At 41.0% G+C, this 21,786-nt stretch overlaps 1 protein-coding gene across 1 annotated transcript in view; it reads right to left on the bottom strand.

Moving 5' to 3' along the window:
- SEMA3D (semaphorin 3D) overlaps window positions 1-21,786 on the bottom strand; it is a 192,114-nt gene that overhangs the window by 128,936 nt on the left and 41,392 nt on the right. The window contains exon 3 of the mRNA XM_045002540.1: window positions 4,370-4,561. Coding sequence (XP_044858475.1) covers window positions 4,370-4,520 — 151 coding nt within the window. The 5' untranslated portion in view covers window positions 4,521-4,561. The remainder of the gene's footprint in view (window positions 1-4,369; window positions 4,562-21,786) is intronic.

Genomic DNA, 21,786 nt, shown 5'->3' with positions numbered 1-21,786 from the left:
AACTATATTTACACACGCACAAATACATACATATATATGCATATACATACACACATACACAGACACACACACAAGCAAGCAGGTTAGTCCTATAGGCTACAATCCCTCTGCCAGGACAGTCACCCAAGACTTTTCTTCTGGGATGCAACCCTGCTCTTCCCAGTGAGAACTCCCACAGCCTATCTGCTGGGTGCATCCTCGCCAGGGAAGCATCCTTCACTCCCCCAGCCCTCTCACTGTTCCCTGTGGTCTCCACTCTCCAGCAAGGGGATGCCAGCAAGTAAGCCCTTCCTCTTCTTCCCCTTCCTACAGCTCTCCCTAGCCCTTAGCTCTGGCTCTCCAGCTTAGAGCCAGCAGGCATCTCCCTCTTCTGCCTTCTGCCTTGGCTCTCTGGCTTGGGGATGCCAGCCAGAAAACATCACATGTTGTTCTCTTTGCCTTCAGCCTTCTCCCAGGAACCAATCTTCTCTATCTGGCGGCTCTCCTGTCCTTCTCCCATCTGACTCCCGACTCATCTTCTACAACCCATCCAGATGTTTCCCCATTCTCTTAATTGGCCCAACTGGGAGCATGTGGACTGGAATGGGAAAGCTGATCCCAGTTCAATTAATGGGTCAGCAACCCTGTTGCAGAAAACAAAAGAAACATCCCTAGTACCAGCAAAATCTCCTGGCCAAATTCCCAGCCTGAGAAAGTTCTATCTCCTGCACAGATGAGCTTTATTCTTATTGTTGTGAGTTCCATTGTGCCAGAGAGAGAAGCTCTTCATCCTGGAGCTTTATATAGTCTTCTAGGTATCCTGGGCTCATGCCATGAAGCACCTTGAAGATAAGGGATGAACCCTTGAACTTGATTTGATATTCCTTGGGAAGCCAGTGCAAAGAGTGGAGGAGAGGTTTGATGTGTTCATGGTATCCAGTGTTGCTGAAGAGATGTGCTTCAGCACTTAGACTACCACTAGTACAGAATGCTGAAGACTTCATTCCTGGTAATCTCATTGCTGTAGTCCAACCAAGAGGTGATGAATGCATTTATAACTTGAGGTCAGGCCATCATCTTCCAGGATGTGATGGAATCTCCTAGCCAACCAGAGATGATAGGCAGTGTTACTTATGGCTGTTGCAATGTGAGAGCTCAGTGTCAAGAAGAAATCCAAGAGCACTCCTAGACTATGGTCTGAACTGACCTATTGTGGGTGTGAACCATCAAAATGTTGTCCTCTGCCCACCAACATCACTTCTGTATTTCTTGGGTTCAGCTTCAGCCAGCTGTGCTTAATCCATGAGCTGATCTTATACAAGCCTGGGCCCATCCTGGTGGTAGTGGTGAGGTTATATGTGGTGAAAGACAGGTAGAAATGTGTCATCCACATATTGCTGGCACTTGAGTTCATGTTATTTGGCCATTTCACTATTTCATGGTTGCACGTGGATGTTGAAAAGGACTGGAGAAAGAATTGATCCTTGTGGGACTCCACAAGTGAGGGAACTGGTGGTGGAGGTGCAGTTTCCCATCATTATTCGTTGGTTGTGTCCCTCAAGGAAGAGCTGAAACCATTTAGTGCATTACCCTGGCCCCTGTCACTTCCCTCAGCTGAGAGAGCAGCAGCTGATGGTCAACAATGTTGAATGCTACAGAGAAGTTGAGCAGGGCTAAAATTTGGCTAAGTTCTAAGTAACTGAAAACAGCTTGTAATCATGGGAAGTACTGGGCAACTTTAACTCTAGGCATCGCTATCTGCACTGCCTATAATGCAAATTGTCACTCAGTGAAGAGTCAGCATAAAACAGGCACATCAAAATTCTGTTTTGGAAATAGAGACTTTTGGATGCACCTCTGCAAGCCTCTGACATAGGTTGACAGATAGTTACTTTCTGAACTTTAGGACCAGCCTGGTTGTTCTTGCAAATGAACAGATGACAACACATTTTGACATACCTTCTCATAGATTCCAAAGATGCTCTAAAGACACACAAATCCTTAAGTAATTGGTTCAAACCATTTACTTCTCTTTGGTTGTAAGCAGAATCCAAGATTGCATTAGTGTGTGTTCAGGATGTGCATTTTCCCTCTACTTTTTATTTCTTTTTAACAAACCTTTTCATCCTTACAATGCTCAGACAACTTAGTGATGTTAGCAAGTTTTGGGTTTTTTTTGTTTTTACATTTTTTTCTTCCTTGCCATTGCTTTAATACCGTTAAAAAGCTTGAAAATGTTACATTTTCTTTTACTTTTTTCTTCTTTCAGTTTTGGGGGAAAAAACCAAAACAAAAAGAGCAAGCACAATTAGTAATCCAATATTCCTCATATTTCCTTATTTGTCTATTGGCCTCATCAGCGGCAGCACAGCTCTCTGAATTGGAATGTGTGTGTTCATGTGTATTCCCCTCTGCTTTTCTTCTGCAAGATGAGGTCACTGAGTTTAGATAGAATAACCCATCCCTCCAGCCAAATCCAGAGCTTTATGAAGGTCCTAATAAAAGTTTGGGTCAGGGCCTCAATATCAGTCATCCACTTGTTGTCATTATTAATGACTCTAAGCATTTTCCAACACCACGCCCAGCAGGTCTCTTTCACTATTGTAAAATATTTCGATAAACACATTTTTTCCTACACTGACCTCAAAGTTTTTTTTGTCTCCCCTCCTCTTCTACCTGCCAACTGAGTCCATCAGGATTTTGCAGGTGGCTAACTATCTTTGAAGTACAGAAGAATACAGTATTTTTGGTCATCAGTCTCACAATAAGTGTCATCACCATGTAGAATAAGTAACTCTGGGGAAATGTTTAGAAGCCAAAACTAGAAGTAAAGTTTGAATACAAGCTGCAGGTTTTTCCTACTAATATTCATAACTCAATGTCAGATCTTTCAGCTTCTGTATTCATTGGCTTACATAACTGTAACTATTTCCTGAAACTATGGGAAAGCCGTCAAGATCTCACATGCACATAAACACACACACATACTTGCATACAAACCCAGCAGATGCAGAGTTGAAACTTGTAAATAAGTAGCATTTCACAGGATACAGTACTCACTGATGAAATAAATCCTTGTATGTGTAATACCTTACAATAGGCACATTCTGCTCATTTACGATGGCTGTTCGACCTCTTGTCATTACAGAGCATCTTGGGCCTCACTTAGGGTGACCACATGTCCTGGTTTTATAGGGACATTCCCAATATTTGGGTATTTTTCTTATATAGGCTCCTATTCCCCCCTAGCCTCACTCTACTCATTTACACACTGAAGAATAACTATGCCTCTGTAAGTGACAGCAGAATCAGTGCCCTTAATTACAGGCACTGAGATGGTTTAAAATTAACTAGGGAAACTTTTCTTTAACTAAGCAAGACAAGATCAAGTGCACCAATATATCTGAATGGTATCATCTCACCAAACTCTGGTAGGATGCAGTGCAGAGACAGCAACAAGAAAACCCACAAACTGGACTACGATCATCATCATCTAACAATTAAAATATATATCTTTATTTAAATTCAGCCTTTATCGTTCTTACTGAGGGCAGAATTTAAGACAAAAGGGTTGCACAGGTGTAACAGTCAACACTTCAGTATCTAGTCTGAAGAATCTTTCTAATGAGCTAAAGACGCACAAGTAAGGGGGAAAAAAAACACCTCTAGATTTTCAGATCCCAGGTTGCGTTAGGTAGGGCAGCAGTTAGGGGGAAAATAAAAACAAAAACAATGCATTTTGTAAACTGAGCAAAACTTGTTATGGTAGCACATTGCGAAACAATCATAGAACTCCACAATGACCCTTTTTACACAGCCAGTTTTCAGACAGTTGTACTTGCAGTTTTACTTCTAACCTCAATGTGAGCAAGGTACTGGGCCCTAAATCAGGGAATTGAGCCCCAAAACAATAAGAAATACTATCAAGGGGCTACCAGATTTATGCACATTCAATGGAGACCATACAAAAGAATCCGAGAGAATGAGGATTAGTTTCTTACCAATCATATGGGATTAATTCATCCAATTCTTTGCATGGATTTGCATACTGTTTGTCACATACGTGATTTTTAGCTTCAGAAAAAAGTCTAAGTTTAGCAAATGCTTTGGAGTTTTTACTGAGTGTTAAAAATTATATCCCTTTAAAATGTATCTGAGAAACTTTATGGTTTCCATTACTATCCGTCACCCCCCAAAAGGTAATTGAATACTTCTGTCCCATAGAAGACTATATAAGTCTTTCATGCTATTGTTGTCTATTTCTAGGAACAGTTGTGACAACTGTTTATTTTCCTGTTTAATAACAGAAACTAAATGCTGGCACCACCACACAAAAACAACAACAACAACAACAACAACCCAGAAATAGAAAATCTTCTGATGGGTTTACCTTTGTAGGAAAGTTTAAGTCTTGGGATATTTTGCTTTGACGTTTCAGTGACTGAAAGGAACAGCATTACTAAGGATAACGCTGTGCAGACATGTGGCGCTTTGAAAGATCTCATTCTGTTGTTCTCCCAAGAGTCTTTTCTTGCATTCATGGTGAAAAAAGTCTCTGTTTTTCAGAAAATCCGAATGTAATCTGAAAGCAAAAAGAAAACATCTGTGTGTCCTTGGCATCCTCGCACACAATGTTTATGAAGGCAGGCCAGACCTATAGTTAGAGAGTAGCTTATGCAGAAGTCACTTTGTTTGCCATAGAGGATTTTTTTCTCCAGTATACACCAAATCTCTGTAATCTCTTTTCTATAAAACTAATTTGGTAGACTGAGGCCAGAAAAATATGTAAACTTTTGGACAACATCGAGCATAGCTAACATTTAAGTACAAATTAAATTAAATATAGTACCCGATAAAAACAGTCACTATTAAAATGACAGCGTTTACCAAATTACCACACATGAATGTCTTGGCTATCTCTATATAGATAGAACAGCTATTTTATATTCTTATAAAATAGCTTATTGAAGAGGCTACAATGTAGTACCTCAGATACCATGGTGCAGTAACTGGAGATACATGTTCATTTTAAGGTAATTGTACATTCATCACAAACTTATTTATAAAGTAAAAAAGGGGATATTGGAAGCTTTTACTCACTTTCAGGAGAAAAGCAATGATTGCTGATACAATGTAAAACATCCCTTCCCATATGTTGTTCTTAGTGAAATAAGACTTACTTAACTACCTCAATCCACAAACCAAAACGTCCTAGGAACGCTAAATGGGGGGTTCCAGGCAAGGGTCAACAGCATTGTATGGGCCCACCTCAGCGCAACATGTAAGAAAAGCAAGCTTTGTATCACCTTTCACTTAATAATCATAATATAATACCCAGCTCTTTTCATCCATACATCACCAAGTACCTTACAAAGGAAGGTAATTATCACTATCCATGGAAAAATGGAGACACAAGTAAGTTGAAGTGACTTCAGGAAGATCACACAATAGTCCCTGTGTAGAATTGGGAACAGCAAGATTGGATTTTTTTTTTTCTAAAAGATATTCATGTTTGAACCAGACCATTGTCTTGGGGAAGTTCTTTGGCCTTTGTTATGCAGGCACTCAGGCCGGATGACCACAGTGGTCTCTTCTGGCCTTAGAATCTATGAAAATGACCAGAGCAGATACACCACCAGTGATTAACAAGTAGGGCTACTGGGAAAATTACGAAAATTTTTCCATTCATTTTTTTTCTGAAATTTTTGTTTTCAGTTGCTCTAATAAAAAAACTCCGGTGCTCTGATCAACTAATTTGGTGTAAGTACCGGGGGCAATGTTCTCTGCTGACCCTTTTAGATGAAACACAGAATGCAGAGCCCTTGGGGAGGGAACTAAGGTGCCTTTAATCCTTTATGCCCTCTGACATTTGGGCTGCTCTGTGGCTCTCGGTGTTAACTTAGCGTCAGTTTAGCTGCAGCACTGCCCAGGATCTCCACGGTATTGCATGCTGCAGTCCTACTCCCAGCACATCCCTCCTGGCCCCAGCCTCTCCCCAAGCACATCCCCTACACCATGGCTTGCAACGGAGTCCTTGGAAGATTGCGGAGAATAGTTGTAAAGCTGTGTCTTGCCAGGGAAATCCTTCCTCTGGCTAAACCAGGTGGGTTTGAGCCCTTTACACTACACTGGTACTTCTACCTTCTGTAAAGAAGCCAGAGCGGGGTGAAGATCTCACCTGGAACATCCTTCCTATGCCAACACATTTGGCTTCCTCCCTTTCCTCCTTCAACTCTCTCCTCAGAACACACCAGGACCCTGCCACCTTTCAATCTGAATGTACTCCTGTAGGCTAAGCAAAATCACTCATTCATTAAATAAATTTCCAAAGTAAGCATTTGATTGTTTTTGGGTTTTTTTATTCTTTGCCCTATTGGAATGTAAATACCTGAGAAAGAGAAACAAAGAAATCTTGTTTACTCCATAAATGTGTATTACTGAGTTCATTATTAGTGCCCAACAAATAATAAGACACAGGAAGTAACTGATAGTACACAGGCCAATTCTCCCAATTCCTGGGAATCGGGCCCCACGCGTAAGAGGGCCCCGTGCCTTAGGCGCCTTTTTAATTTTTTTTACTCACCTGGCAGCCGCGGGGGGGGGAGAGGTCCGGGTGTTCAGTGGCATTTTGGCTGCGGGGAGATCCTTCAGTGCCATGGAAGACGCAGAGCAGACCCCCCCCCCTCCCCGCCACCAAAGTGCCACCGAAGCCCCAGACCACTGCCAGATATTCAAATCAGGCCCCGCATTTCATAAAGCTGGTCCTGATGGTGACATTAATGCTGGCCTACTCTCTCTCTCTCTCTCTCTCTCTCTAAAAAGACAGAGGTGAAAAAAGATGATAGGCCCTGTCCATTTTGGTGAATACTCCAAAGCAAGAAATTATCTAACATCAAGTCTCATTGCAAAGATTGCATAGGAATCATGGCTTGGGAAACTGGGACTGTGCTAAACCCATAAGGATTCCACCAGTGGTTTGAGGGTCATTTCCCTGGAGGCAAGAGCATAATTATGTTGTAGGTCCAAATTCACCAATAGTATAAGGAGGTGCGAATGTGACGATTCACTGACATCTGCTGCCTTACAACCAGCACTGAATTTAGCCTTTTGGCTGCCTGGAGCCTGACTTTTCCATGTAGAAATTTCTGGCTATTGGAATCCTTCTTCCTTTGTTTTATCTGAACTCTGGCTGTGGAAAGAGGCCAGACACAAGGGGTTTACTTTACACTTGAGGCAGCTGTTCAGTGAGTTTGAGCCAAACAAGTCCCATTAAGGACGTGCTGCAGGCTAGCCAGAATTTTTAAGTTATGTTTTTTCATCAGTTCATCCTCTAATACAACACCAGCTCCAATACAGGACTCTTCCCAGGAGATTAATGACTAGCTCAGGTTAATGTACCTCAGACCAATTGACTGGTCATTAATCCCCAGAAAATGCCCAACACCTCCTGGGATGTCTCTAAAGTAGATCAGTGTCCTATACTCCATTTGACCAAATCCATAAGCACTTCTTTTTTTAAAAAAAGAGGAATTTTATTAGAAAGAATGAGTAGAGATTCCTCTTACTTTAGTTGTTTGATGTTTCTGATAAGCGTCTATCTATGCTGCGATAGTCCTGTGAGATGTACTGAACCAAAATGGTGGACAAAACATTTCAAGAGAATTATGTTTAACTTCAAGCAGGGCCGGCTCTAGGCACCAGCGTTCCAAGCACGTGCTTGGGGAGGCCCTCTGTAAGGGGTGGCACTCAGCCTTTTTTTTTTTTTTTTCCTACTTCTTCTTCTTCTTGGGGCAGCAAAAAACCTGGAGCCGGCCCTGACTTCAAGTGCTTTATCATGAAGCTGTAATGTATCTGCATTCAGTTCTTTTATGTTTTTGATTATCTTCCCTTAGTACTTTGCTGAAAAGGGCCTTAAGCACAAACCTCTTTTTACGTACACGGTAGCTCCAGTGAAGTAATGGGGACTATTCACATGCTTAAAATTGGGTGGGTGCAAAAGCACCTTGTTGAATCAGGGCCTATGTGCTTGCCTCTGCGGTTAGATCTTCCCTGTGGAACTCAAATTTGAAACGGGTTATGGGCTAGCAGAGCTGCCAGCAGTCAAACCACTGATGTGCTGGTATTCTGCCATCTTGGGACAGCCAGGGCTATCCAGATGCACATGACTGGTGCATTTGTGACATTATATCCCTGAAAAGAGGTGACATCTTAGTGCAAGTGGTCAGACTTAGTAAAACTTGTAGGATAGATTATTCTGGAACTACTGTCTGAAACAGGCAAACCTGGAGCCAATTTATTTAGCATAATTTATTCCAGGCCCTTTGTTGGAACAAACAGAGCTCAGATAGATAGTCCCCTATTGGCTGCAAAACGACATCCGTTTTTAACACATTGTTCAGTTAAATCTGATATCTAAATGCAAAAACCTAGCACCCAACTTTCCCAGGCATCTTCAAGTCCAGAAACAAAGGACAGCAACTCACCCACAAATGTAGATGTTTCAACCATGGCTGATATAACCCTCATTTGAATATATAATGCATGTTTTTTACTTAATTGGAGTATAAATTAAAACCCAGTTACCACTGTTCATGCTCTCAGACAGTTTTTAAATGATAAGTTTTGTATTATGTGAGAGAACACAATGAAAACTGTTTACAGCAAATAAAGTATTAGACTCTCACTAAATCCAGAGTAAACCTAGAGAGTTTGGTCCATTGTGATTATAATAATTAAGAATATGGTAGGAAAAATTAGGAGACAATGTCTACTCATAAATATGTTGGGTAAGTTACTGGGCTCCTTTGTTTCAGCATGCATAATATTAACCATGTTTTTTTTTTAGTGGAAAAGGCGGTTGTCCAGTAAAAAAGCCCATTTGGGTTGTCTGATCCAGGGCGATGCACATGACAGACATTCTGCTGATCAGACCTGTGTTTAGACCCATACATGAACATACTGTATGAAAGGGTTAAATACTGACTGTAGTTGCAAAAAAAGACTGAAGCGTATCCCACCTACAGAATATGTAGAGAAATATATAGAGAGTTTCTAAATATATTATATGCAGATAAAAACATCCACCCAAGTTCTAAATTTATTGCTAAACAACAGTCTTGCAGATGACTAATTGCAGTAAAACAGCAAGACATAGTTCCAAGAAGGATATTTCCATAGTTGGCTAGCTTATACTTCAAAACTGCACCATAATCACGAACTGGGTATTGGAAATCTAGCCTTAATCAGAAGAGAAACTGGAAATGTATATGACAGTCAGATGAATAATTCAGCAAATAAAACACAGACAGAGTAAAATGTAGTATCCGAGTTCACTTAGCATCCAGGCTCTCTTTTTAAATAACAAAGATGACATTAATGCAGAGCACAGTGAAACCGTGTTCTTTCCCCTCGCAGATAGGCAGGATATTCTGTTGATAGACAGTTTGGCAAAGAAAGCTTTTCTTCTCAATGGGAAATCTCATTATAAATCTAACTCCATCTGAGAGCTAACAAACAATATCTTTCATAGCCATTCTCCAACATTTACTTTATAAAGCGGCTTTAGTGATGTTTACAGTGCAGCAAATTTTGTCTTCTGCATAGACTCAGACATATTACTCTTTTCCACAAAAGCCCCAAAATCAGTATCACTCCACCTGCATCCCCCTCTAAAAACAAACAAAATAACCTAGCAAAACTAACATTAACAAAAGGAAAATGTTTTTGTATAATACTAATATTAAAGTGAATGTGCAATGCAGTTACTTGATCTTTTCTTGATTTTCAATACGCTAAACATCCAATGGGTATTATCTACATATTCAGGCCTCGGTCCTAAAATGAGTTTCATGACAGCACAGGAATCCACCCATTCTATGCAGAATCTGGGCCTCTGTCTGTCATCCATTCAGCCTCCAGAACATCTGCATCCTCTCTATTTAGAATATGAGATAGACCTCTTCTCTGGATTTCAATCCACAAGGAACAAGTGGAACAAAGAGAAAAGAAGGGAATGGAAAATGGAGGAGAGAGAGAGACAAGTAAAGAGAAGGATTCAGACCAGTAGAAAATAATTATTTTAAATTGAGAAAAGAAAGAGGTTTAGACATTATAGTAAATTAAAACAGTAAAAAGAATGAAACCAAAACAAAACTGAGGGTAAGTTGGGGGGGGGGTGGGAATCTGAAGAAAGGACACCCTAAAATAAAGTAGTAAGTGGAGACTAGGGAAATGAAAGAAAAAAACAAGGTAGGTTTATTTTTTCCCAATTAGGATTTAACATCTGGTAAAGCATGACTATGACACAATAATTGGTCGAAGGGCAAACAGGGATAAGGATGGGCCAGGTCCACACTGCAGTCTGGATCGCATGGTAAGCTAGGCTCTTTAAAATATGTGCTTTGATGCAGCCAATGCAAGGTCATATATCCAGGACGAAGGGTGAAATTCTAGCCCTACTGAAGTCAGTGCCAAAACTCCCATTGACTTCACTGATGCCAGGATTTTATCCAAAGAATGTGGATCACACTTGTAGGAGAGGGGACAGTACCATGGAAAGCTGCGATACTGAAAAGTACTACATGATCATAATGGTGCCTTCTGACTTTACAGTCCATGAATCGAAGGCTGAGGATAAGGGGAAGCCTTCTCTCCAGACCTGATCCATTGTGTGCTGCGGATCATGCTCATGTGCATGTAGAAAAGCAAATGAAGGAATGCACTTTTAGATTGTATTGTCTGTTTCTGTTTCTCCAACTCCAGTCTGCATTTTCTGGCTGAAGGCTGAGAGGAGCTTTTGTCATTTGGTGATGATATCACAAACAGTTGATAGCATCCAAGCAGCCAGCTGTCTAGATGGTTATTTGCACCCACAGATCTCAGTACGTGTACACTATTGTATTGAATGCATGTGCAAATGATATTCAAAATTGTACACATATTTTTGAAAAAATCCTGCCTTATCTACCCATTTTTGTAAGGTCTGAGACATTCAGGCACCACTGCTTTAATACTAGCTCCTCAGGAGCAGTGAGTTTAAATCACCTAAAAAACCCGATTGCAACTTTTCTCATTTGAAAAGGCAAATGAGAAAAGCAGAGTGAAGCATAGTTTAATAGTTTAAAAAATACTCAAACAGAACTCATAGGCCAAACTCCACCATTATATTATTTTCATTACAGCAAATACCCTGATCAAAGTGAACTTAACAAATTATTTGTCTATATTAAATTTGTTCTAGGTATCTCATTACCTAGGCCTCTAAAGCAAGAAGGCAGTAAATAGAAAATATCAAGAGGCGCTAAATGGAAGTGTGAAGTTGACACCCAACAAACAGATGCTGAGAGCTGCCTCTGGCAGAATAACATTTCCCAGAAGATGCAGTTTTCCTGAAGAGAGTTGGATGGTTTCACACAGCTATAAAATAAGTGAGCATAGAGAGTAGGCGGAAGCACCTTTGCATGCTATTTGAGAAAATAAGAACCCTCCCTCCCCTAAAAAAGAAAAAAGTGTCATGATGACAGCAAGAGAAACTTCAGGAGCTTTATCTTGGGGCTACCTGCCTAACCAATTAAATACTCCCCAATTTTATTGGCAAAAGCTAATGTCTGAATAACTCCAGGCAGAAATCACAAGCTGTTAATCAACTGACCCTGCAGCCACTATTGCCCTTCACACAGAGAGACACACCTGCTGTAGCCAGTTTGAAGAACTAGAGTCTTTTCCTCTCCTGTCCCTTGAAGTTTGTGCTGATAGTTTGCTGAGGAATCAGGGAGTACCGCTCTACTTAGTTTACTTTTTGCAGCCCCACCTCAGGTCATCAGCATGAATGGAATCAGAGACCTCCAATAATGGAGGTTTGAGCTTTCATGATCCAGAGCCTATCCCTACTGGTGACCAGTAGTAATGGGTTTTTACAAACTGGGACTTCCATGCACCTCACATTCTTGGGATAAGCCTCCCTTGACAGGGCGATTGTGCAATGCAGTGGCTAAGGCTATTATGAACCCCTCCACTGATGGGCTCACAAATAAGATAAGACTCTACAACTCCTACCAGAGAAAGGAGCTAGAGGAGCATCTCAAGTGGAAGAGGCTTGTGTTTCTGAATGTGAAGGAATTGGGTCTATCACGGCAACAATCTGGAATGGAAGGTTATGACCAGCTGGCAATCCATAATATTGTTATCACTACTTGCAAGTTGCATTAAGAAGCTTGCACTGGGGAATTTATTATTAGATGCTCCCATGCCACATGACACATATGGCAATGTAATGTTTCCACCTCAGTCTGTCTAATGCCACATTTCTTGCTCTGTTGTAGTCTGTTTCCATGACAGCAACATCTTTCCCAATTGTTCTCTTACATGCCATCTGTCATCACCCACTTCTCCATTTTCCACCAACTGGTATCCAGCATTTGGGAGGCTGCTGTTTGAATATAATGGGTAGAACATGTTCAAATTTTAATGTTCCTAAACATTTACATTGGGGTAGCATATAAGGTCTCATCTTGAACAGGGCCCCTTCTGGTAGGGACTACAGAGTCATGTAGTAAGTGACAGTCCCTGCCCCAAAGACCTTTCCATCTAAAACACAGGACATTAAAATGTGGAGGATACAAACAATTAAACAGGGGATTTCATTTACTGCAACTCATAGTAAGCACTTTCTCAGTTTATTGATCCGATATAACAGATGTGTAATCGGATTTGCTTTTCTGTAATATTGCACTAGCAGGTTTCTTGCTATGGTGGGAAATGTATGTAACTGTTTGGTACAGTTGTGGTGCCAATAAACATGCTAGTTTTATTTAAGATAAACAGAATAGATTACTTATATATCTAGTTTCTCTTGTGTTTCCCTATGAGAAGTACTGTGAGTACTGCAAATATGGAGGTTAGCTAATTGCAGACTTTAAATGAGAAACCTAAGGCAATTAATCATTTTTTAACCACCACTGTACTACTGATACAAAATTCCATCAACTACCAATTATCAGCAATTCATTGTCAGCCCATGTTTCCTGTTTTGAAAGGTTTGTTAATAAGTTCAGCTTGTTTAGCGTGTCTAAAGTCATGTCTACACTATGGCAGCTAAGCTACAACACTTTACCTGTGCTGCTGTAGCACTGTAGTGTAGATACTTTCTCCACTGATGGAAGAGGTTTTTCCATCAATGTAGTTAATACACCTCTTCCAAGAGGTTGTAGCTAGGTCGATGGAAGAATTATTCCTTTGACCATGCTGTATCTACAGTGGAGGTTAGGTTGACCTGATTAAGGCCTGGTCTACACGGGGGGGGGGGGGGGAGAAATCGATCTAAGTTATGCAACTTCAGCTACATGAATAACACAGCTGAAATCACCATACTTAGATCTATTTACTGCAGTGTCTTCGCTGCGTTAAGTTGATGGCTGATGCTCCCTCATTGACTCTGCCTGCGCCTCTTGCCCTGGTGGAGTGTCGGAGTTGACAAGAGATACGTGATAGATCGACCCCCACTGGATTGATTGCTGCCTGTCAATCCAGCTGATAATGTAGACAAGCCCCAAGTCACACAAGTGCACAATTTTTTACAGCCCTGAGTGATGCAGGCTAGGTCAATCTAATTTTTTAGGTGCAGACCAGATTTAACTTCAAGCTATTGTGATTTAGTGTCTGCCAGCCATAGAAATGTAGGTTTCATACTAGAAGACGACTGATCAAATGTTTGTTCTGTACTAACTTATTATTTTTGATTCCTATCATCAGTATATGGCCTCATTATTTGATGCACGGCCAGTGAACTCTATGCCATATAGCCTGCTTGGATTTAGCACGTGAACTACAGAACTGAGAGATATGGGGGAAGGTTTTTTTAGTTTACAATTCCAACATTTTTTGGTTTCTTGTAATCATTCATGATCATATCTTTGAATGCTTTTGGAGGAGTTCTTTATGCCACCCATCCAACTAAATTTTGGATCAACATTTTGTGCAACCTATGTGTAAAATGATATTCAAGGAGGTTAAGAAAGAATATATTGCAATGGAGTAATCAACCAAGTTATGGCCCTGCTGGGATGGGATGTTTTATTTTTTAATTATTTTTTTTAATGATTGGATCATATTTTAAGAAGAGATTGAGAGAGCAAGCAGAAGCATTATAACATGTAAGTTTACAATCTTACAGAGTAATTAAATCCTTTTAAATCTTAGCCAAGCAGTATAGACCTCTTATAGGCTCTTCTAGGATGCTCATCACCATAGTATCTGAGCAATTCACAAACATGAATGCATTTATCTTCACAACTCCATTCTGAGGGAGGTAAGCATTGTTATTCCAGTGTTGCTACTAGAAAATGGATGAACAGAAAGATGAAAGGACTTGTGCAAGGTCACACAAGAAGTCTGTAACAGAGCCAGAACGCACATCCCTTGGGTGCCTATTCACTTCCTGAGTCACAAAACCATCCTTCCTCTCCTGTCCTACTCATTCCTTATACTATGCATTGTTTGCGGTAAGTCTTGTGGCCGGAGACTGATGACTCACATTTCACTGAATTTAAACTAAATAAAAGGTGAAACTTTTCCTAGTGTTTTATTCTTTGCCTGTGTGCAAACTTCAGAGTGTTAAGTGATCACTGTTTTATTCTTCATTAAATATTTAAAATGGATTCAGTAAGACTCCTTGTGTAGTAATAGACTGGTTGGGGTGAGTAAGGATATCAGATTATTATTTTAAAATATGTTAATGTTAACTAATTATACTATTTCCAAGGGGTTAGGACTCGCTGCTGCTATGACCTAACAGAGCTTTCTGCCTGCGTTACATCAGGACTCAACTTATCTTTAGTGCAACACACATAAAAAGCAAACGTTGTTTTGAGAAGGATGCAGTGTCAATGTCCTCTGGGTCTAAAAGAGCCATTCTGGAAAATAAATAATCATCAGGGATTAAGACGTCCATTAAACACAGAATTATTTTCCAGTTTGGTTTAAACCACAATAGAGGTTTGGGGTTTTTTTGGTCTGAGTACAAAGTGAGAACACCATAAGTGCAAAGAGGAATCAGTTCTGCACGGGGACATAACAGAGCTTTTCAGACTTTTAACCTCTTACTTACTGGGTAGATGAGTGCCTTGTATTCAGCTTTGTTGTACAGCCATCACACTGTGAATGAGCCTGTATCTTCCAGGATCATGGATCTTTTAAAAATAATAAGACCACTTACACACACAGTAGTTTTCATCTTGAGTGTGGGTTGCCCTTGAAGGACTTCTCACCCAAGAATTTGGACATGATGAAATACATATCAGAACCTCCCTTCTTTAATGCTCAGATATCAGGGGAATCCAAAATCGGCACCTAAATAGATACCTGCTTCTGACATGTACAGCAATCTGAAATGACTGCCAATTCCAATGGATGACATAGCTGAGAACAAAACTCAAACATCATATTAAGCCAAATCACTGACTTCATCTGAGTGTCTAACTTGGAGAGCAAGGAAAATACACATGCATGCACTTTATAAAACCTTTGTAAGTATATCAGAAGCTGGAAGTCTGCAAGAGGGTGAGTCTGCTCTCTACTATTAGGCATAAAGGGGGCAATTAAAGGGGTTAAGGACATGCCTGACAAACTACGTGATTCCTTTGTATAAAGAATTAACTAAAAAGGTAGTATTTTCAACCCTACACATTCAAAAATCATGAGATGGGAACAAAAAACCCCAAAACCATGGGATTAGCTTAAAAATAATGAGAGTTAATAAATAAATTTGGAATCTTATGATTTGCCTTCTTATGATCTCTCTTCTGGGTTTAGAGTGTTTAAATTTACTTTTCCCATTTTTATCTACAGATACGTTGGCTGGAGCTTACTTTAAAAAGAAGAGGTCGAGATTCTCATTTAATCACGGGACTCCAGGAGCCAGAACCTTAAGTGCCATGAACCTGCTCTAGACCTGTTCTTTTAATCTGAAGCAAAGTCAGATGGAGGTGCCAGAATAATATGATATCAAAAAGCAACAAGTCAGCACTCCAAAGCCAGTGGAGCTCTGTGGTCTTTGGAACAGCACCAGGACTTGATAGTAGATGGACTTTTTAAATAAAAAGGAAGCTAAGCATAAAAGTGGCTGAACTGCTAATCTTGCAAGCCTTTACTCATGAGTAATACTTCTTACACAAGTAGCTGCACCCACTTGACTGGGAATGCTCATGAGAGTAAGGAATACTCATGTGAGTAAAAGCTTGCAGCATCCAGCCCTTAGGTTTGGTATTTTGCACAGCTGGTACCTCTGATTATAGTAAGAACTGTTTGTGTCATCAGCACCTTTGTGCAACCGAGGCTTTACAGCACAGGTAAACCTCCTCACAAGACTTCTGACATCCTCTCTCAGCCATGAGGACCCTCTATGACTACAAGGTACTTTGGGATCCTCGTGATTAACTAGCCTATACGAGATATTCCACACTGCTTTAGTGCTTTTAAACTCCTGACCCTCTGGATTAGAAAGAGGTACAGTTCTCTCTTCACAGCTGCAGCTCAACTTTGGGAGGAATTGAGAAACATCCAAAAATGAAGCCAGACAGAATTTAAAACCAAAACAACAACAACAACAACAACAAAAATCCTTCAATGAGGCGTTTAAAAAGGGTGACAGATGCAGCTGGATCTTACAGATACAACCACCAACAAAATTAACATTTATTATACAACAGCCTTACGAGGACTGGCCTTGAGAAGGACAATTCCGTATAAGAAACCAGAAGGAACAAACAAAAAATACCATGAACAAAATAGATCAATAATAAAACAATACAATATTTTGTACTTTTATAGTGCCTTTCATCAACTCGGCCTGCCTAATAAATAATGTATACATCCTTGGGCACTGAAGGTAATTATCTTGATTTTACATTTGGGAATGCTGAGGCATAGAGTGGTTAAGAGCCTTGATAAGGAGCAGAGATGGAAATAGATATCAGAATTTGTGATTACAAATGCCATGTTCCAGCCATGAAGAAAAGGCTCCCTGATTAAAGAAGTTATGCATCAGAATGAAAAAGGTATTAGGTATCCACTGAAAAAAAATTGCAACTACGCAGAGTCCAAGACATTCAAGCAAAAGAAACATAGTTGCAAAGGCAAGAAATCTTTAGAGCAGCTTTGCCAATTTATCAAGCCTGGATGCTATGAGTTATCAAGAGCAAACTAGAAATGAGTATTTTAAATCTCTACGTTCTACCTTTCCAATGGCTCTGTTATCCTCTCATCTGGAGTGCGGCATTTGTACTAATGGCAATGAATGGGAGCAATGGGTTTGCTCTAAGGGCCAAACCCTGGCCCTGCTGATGTCAGTGGGAGTTAGGCCATTGATTTTAATGGGACTAGTGTTTGCCTGAGGGCAGGTCTACACTCAGAATGCTGCAACGACGCAGCTGTAGCGGTTCAGTGAAGACACTACTCCGCTGACGGGGGAGTGTCTCCTGTCGGCACAGTTAGTCCACCTCTGCGAGAGACTGTAGCTATGTCAATGGGAGAAGGGGCTAGGGCAGGATAACTGCATCGCTCAGGTTTATATAGTGTAGACCTGGCCTAAGGGAAAAGGCATCCTAAGGACCCAATGAAACAAACTAGTGAACATTGCCTCTGAGGTGCTGACAAGTCTCAATTCTCACTGGTCTAGATATTTGACCCTGCTACGGCTGTTCTGTACCACTCCAGCTGGCTAGAAGGGACACTTGAGAATACTCCCTGTGTTTGGAATCCTGGGGTGGCAGAGAGTCACGGTAACATACAGCCCCCCCTTCTTGGCCCCTTCACAGGAGAACGGCCATGGCCAGGATATCCCTACATGCCAGAAGCCCAGAGTGCTGCGGCATCTTGGCGGCCATATGTAACCAAAATATATAGACTTTCAAGAGAACTGAGGACACTTGGCATCTTTCAGGAAGCTCTTGCTAGTTTGCAGAATTTGCTTTCTTCCAACCCCCATCCTAAGCTGTCCCAAGTGCCCAAAAGTCCAACCCAAAGACAGCACCAAATGTATGGTGAAGGCACTCACTGAGCACCTCGAAAGAGATGCTTGTCGTATCAATGAAAGCCATCCTGCTTGGTTTCCTGAGCCCAAGCCCAAATTCCATCAACTTTAACATCAAACAAGCAACAAACACTAGAAAAACATGTTGAAGCCAAAAGAATGATGGCAAAAGAAGACTGAAGTCATAAGTTGCCCTTACATAGCACAAGTTGGATCACACAATACCATTTCAAGGACAATATAAAATGGGGCCATGAAAATGACACTGAGATGGGCACTTCAAAATTGTGTTTTAACTGAAGACCTCCTTACAGGTTCAGATGTACAGTGACAGATATACAGTTCATCACAGAAAGACAAGTGTCATCCAGGGAAAGGGAAGATGAATTTAACAGCATAGTCCAAGAACTGTCACCGACATGCTACAATAACGAGTCAGATCTGCAGTTGGCATTGTGACAGAGGCCCACTGGTGCCAACTAGCCAAGGGTTCAACACTGTTTATTGTAAGCAACTCCTGTCTCAAACCTGACATGCTCAATATACCTAATACACCACTTTCCTGGTATTTATCCATAAAGGGTAGCATGTGAGGTCTCTAATGAGAGCTTATAACTTAATGATAATCATTTTGAGATGTGTGCATGGGTACCAGTTAAGGAGTAATGTAACTATACTGAAACTTATGCCCTTATGGTCTTGTAGTGAAAGTGAGTCACCAAGGAATCATATATCTCAGTGATGGCCCATTCAAGTGGCAGGGAGTTGTCACCCTTCCCTGACTAGCTAATTATGTATTGTATTGTTCAACTGTCTACCATTGCAACAAACCAGAAAAGTCAATGGAAAACCCTCAAAGACAAAACTATGATCACTGAAGCCACTTGGAAGTGATAAGGAACTATATGACAGTAAAGAGATGGCCCTGTCTGTGAAAAAAAGCAAAAGTCTAATTCTGTACATCACATGGTGAGAAAGACACTCGGCATCCATTCAAGGAGGAGCAGTAGGTGAAAGAATGGGCCCTGGCTCCTTCTGGCTAGCAAGCACCGCAAAAGACTGAACTGTGGGGTGAGAATCTACTTTGTTGGACAGGAAAGGAGATCATTAGTGTAGGCCCTGGTTTGGTTTTGTATGTTACCATTTGTTTCACTCACTTGTTTCTATTTGAATCTCTATTCTTTCTTCAGTAAATTTCCTTTAAAAATTATAATCAAACTCAAGTGCTGTGTGTGATACAGGAGCAGTGGGCTAAGGTTAAACTGGGGTACGCTGTTCCTTTGGGAACAGATGTGGGATTTCTGATGGTATCTACTGATCCCGGGCTGGATAGCACAGCAGGACACTTCGAAAGGACTCGGGCGGGGGTGCATCTATTGTCAACCAGCAGAGGTGCTGTAGTCCAGAGAAGATTGCTTGAAGGCCGACAGCCAGTTGTGTTAAGGCGCTAACACCCATCTGGCATAGACTAGACTCCCTAGGCAGGTGGCAACAAGGTGACTTGGAGACCTGGATGCCCTGAGAAGCATCACAGGAATGAATCACCATCGCTCCATCTGGCCCAATTGCCTCCCACCTGCACACACATATATACTTATTATAATATTTGAGCACCTCACACTCCTTTAATGTATTGATCCTCATAATATCCCCCTACAGTAGGAAGTCATTTACAGTTGGAGAACCAAGACCTACAGAAATTGACTTGCCCAAGGTCATGCAGGAAGTCTGTGCAGTGCAGGGAATTGAACTTCCAATCCCATACAAACACCCTAACCATTGGACATACTTCCTCTGACTGAGAGACGATAAGATGACTTATAACAGAATTGCCATATTTGAAAGCTCAAGGGCTGCCAGATTGCTGATAAAGAAATTTGAGGCCAAAATTGACTGCCAAGGTATTAACATACACAAAGATGAACATAGTAACCAATTTTTGTACCATCTCATTTCAACCAAGAGCTTCTGGAAGCAAGTATAATAATAATAATAGTGACACCCACCATGTGAACAGTTTTCACTAAGATCCAGGTTGATCCAGAGAGTTTAATGTGATCTTTAGGGATTTTGCTTCCAGTAATGTTTAACCACATATGAAAAAAGAAGCTCTGGGAGTTACAGCACAGCACTGGGAGTTGGCAGACCTAGGGCAAGTCATTTAAAGGAGCATGTTCAAATTTAAGCACCTATATCTATAGGCACCTAAATAACTGCCTTGTTTTAGAAGTGCTTCTATAAATATTTAGATATACAAAATTAAATATAAAAATCCACAATGTAAGGAATAGCCAAAGGATAAAAGAAAAAACAGAAAAAAACCCCACAAGATTGAAATAAAAACCTTATGTGCCTCCTAAAAAATTAAAAATTACAATATTATGAGTCATCCAACTGACTCACAAACTATAAATTGATCTGTGTCCCTTTAATTTCCTTCTGTGAATGATGGCCCATCTAAAAACAATGTAAATTGTATATTTTTAGCCAAAATAATAGTTGTAGGTGATTGGCTTCTGCTGGTCAGTAGCATGTAAGTGCTGTAGCATAAACCACGCCATTTCCTCAAAACCGGATACAGCTTTATAAGGTGCCTCTCAAAAGCAGATTTCCATCTGGATCAGTCATTGCTCTTTCAGAGTGATTCTAGAAGGAACTGTTAGGAAAAATTGCAAAAGTCAGCTCAACTTAACATTAATATAAAAGGGAAAGAAAACATTGACAACCTACTTTCAAGTAGTTGGAACAGTAAGAAAATGTGGGCTTGTCACTTGGATTCTATGCCCGAGTGACCCCTAGGCCAGGCTCCAGCTCTCCTCCGGGTCTATGCTTGGCAGTGTCTGGGTATCTCAGCATGCCACTCCAGTCTCAAGAGGCACAGCCCTTTGGCCGAGCCCCTTCCAGAGGGGCAGTAAACAGAAACAAATGGGAATTAACACAAAGGAGTGGTTCCACAGCTTGATTAGAAATCCTCCTTCAGATGGCACCTGTCAGGATGTGGCCCTGAAATGAGTTCACAAGTAGACAGCAAAGGGGGAGGGATAACTCAGTGCTTTGAGCATTGGCCTGCTAAACCCAGGGTTGTGAGTTCAATCCTTGAGGGGGTCACTTAGGAATCTGGGGCAAAAATCAGTAGTGGGTCCTGCTAGAGATGGCAGAGGGCTGGACTCAATGACCTTTCAGGGTCCTTTCTAGTTCTATGAGATAGGTATATCTCCATATATTTTTTTTATTTCATAGTCCTTTCTTCAGGTGAGTCAGCATCAGGCCCTCCTTTGCTTCAGGGAGGGACCAAAAGATGGCAGGATCTCCTTGGATGACTGCTTTCAGCCAGCCCTCTCTGCAGGAGCTGAGGACTTAAGGTCTGCTCTCCTCCCTGGTCTGTAATCAACTGAGCTGGGTTTCTCCCTTTTTCCCTCCAATTCTGACATTTCTCACTGGTGTGATGGCATGGGACACTTCAGCGCACATTAGCTCATTAATCTCCTATTGCCCAGGGTGGGGTTTGAATACCCTCCTCAAAGGGCTTCCTTTAACACATTAGTTTAAAGGATAGAGCATATTCCTATTTTTGTAGCTCCCTGCCCCTAGTTAAGGGTGGGGGGAAGGAGAGGTATATTTTCCCTTACCTTATTCCAAGCAGATGTTAGCCATGGGTGCTGTCTTAATTCCAAATATTTATCAATAAGCACATAATTTATGTTCCATTCCTGAAGGGGAGTTTTCTCCAACCCCACCCATGGCTTGTTCAGAGACAAGCATCCATATATCAATGACTGGAA

This window comes from Mauremys mutica, chromosome 1, assembly GCF_020497125.1.
Source record: "Mauremys mutica isolate MM-2020 ecotype Southern chromosome 1, ASM2049712v1, whole genome shotgun sequence".
Classification (NCBI taxonomy): Eukaryota; Metazoa; Chordata; order Testudines; family Geoemydidae; genus Mauremys; species Mauremys mutica.
Note: the sequence above shows the minus strand (reverse complement) of the source record. Positions and strands in the feature narration are given on the sequence as shown.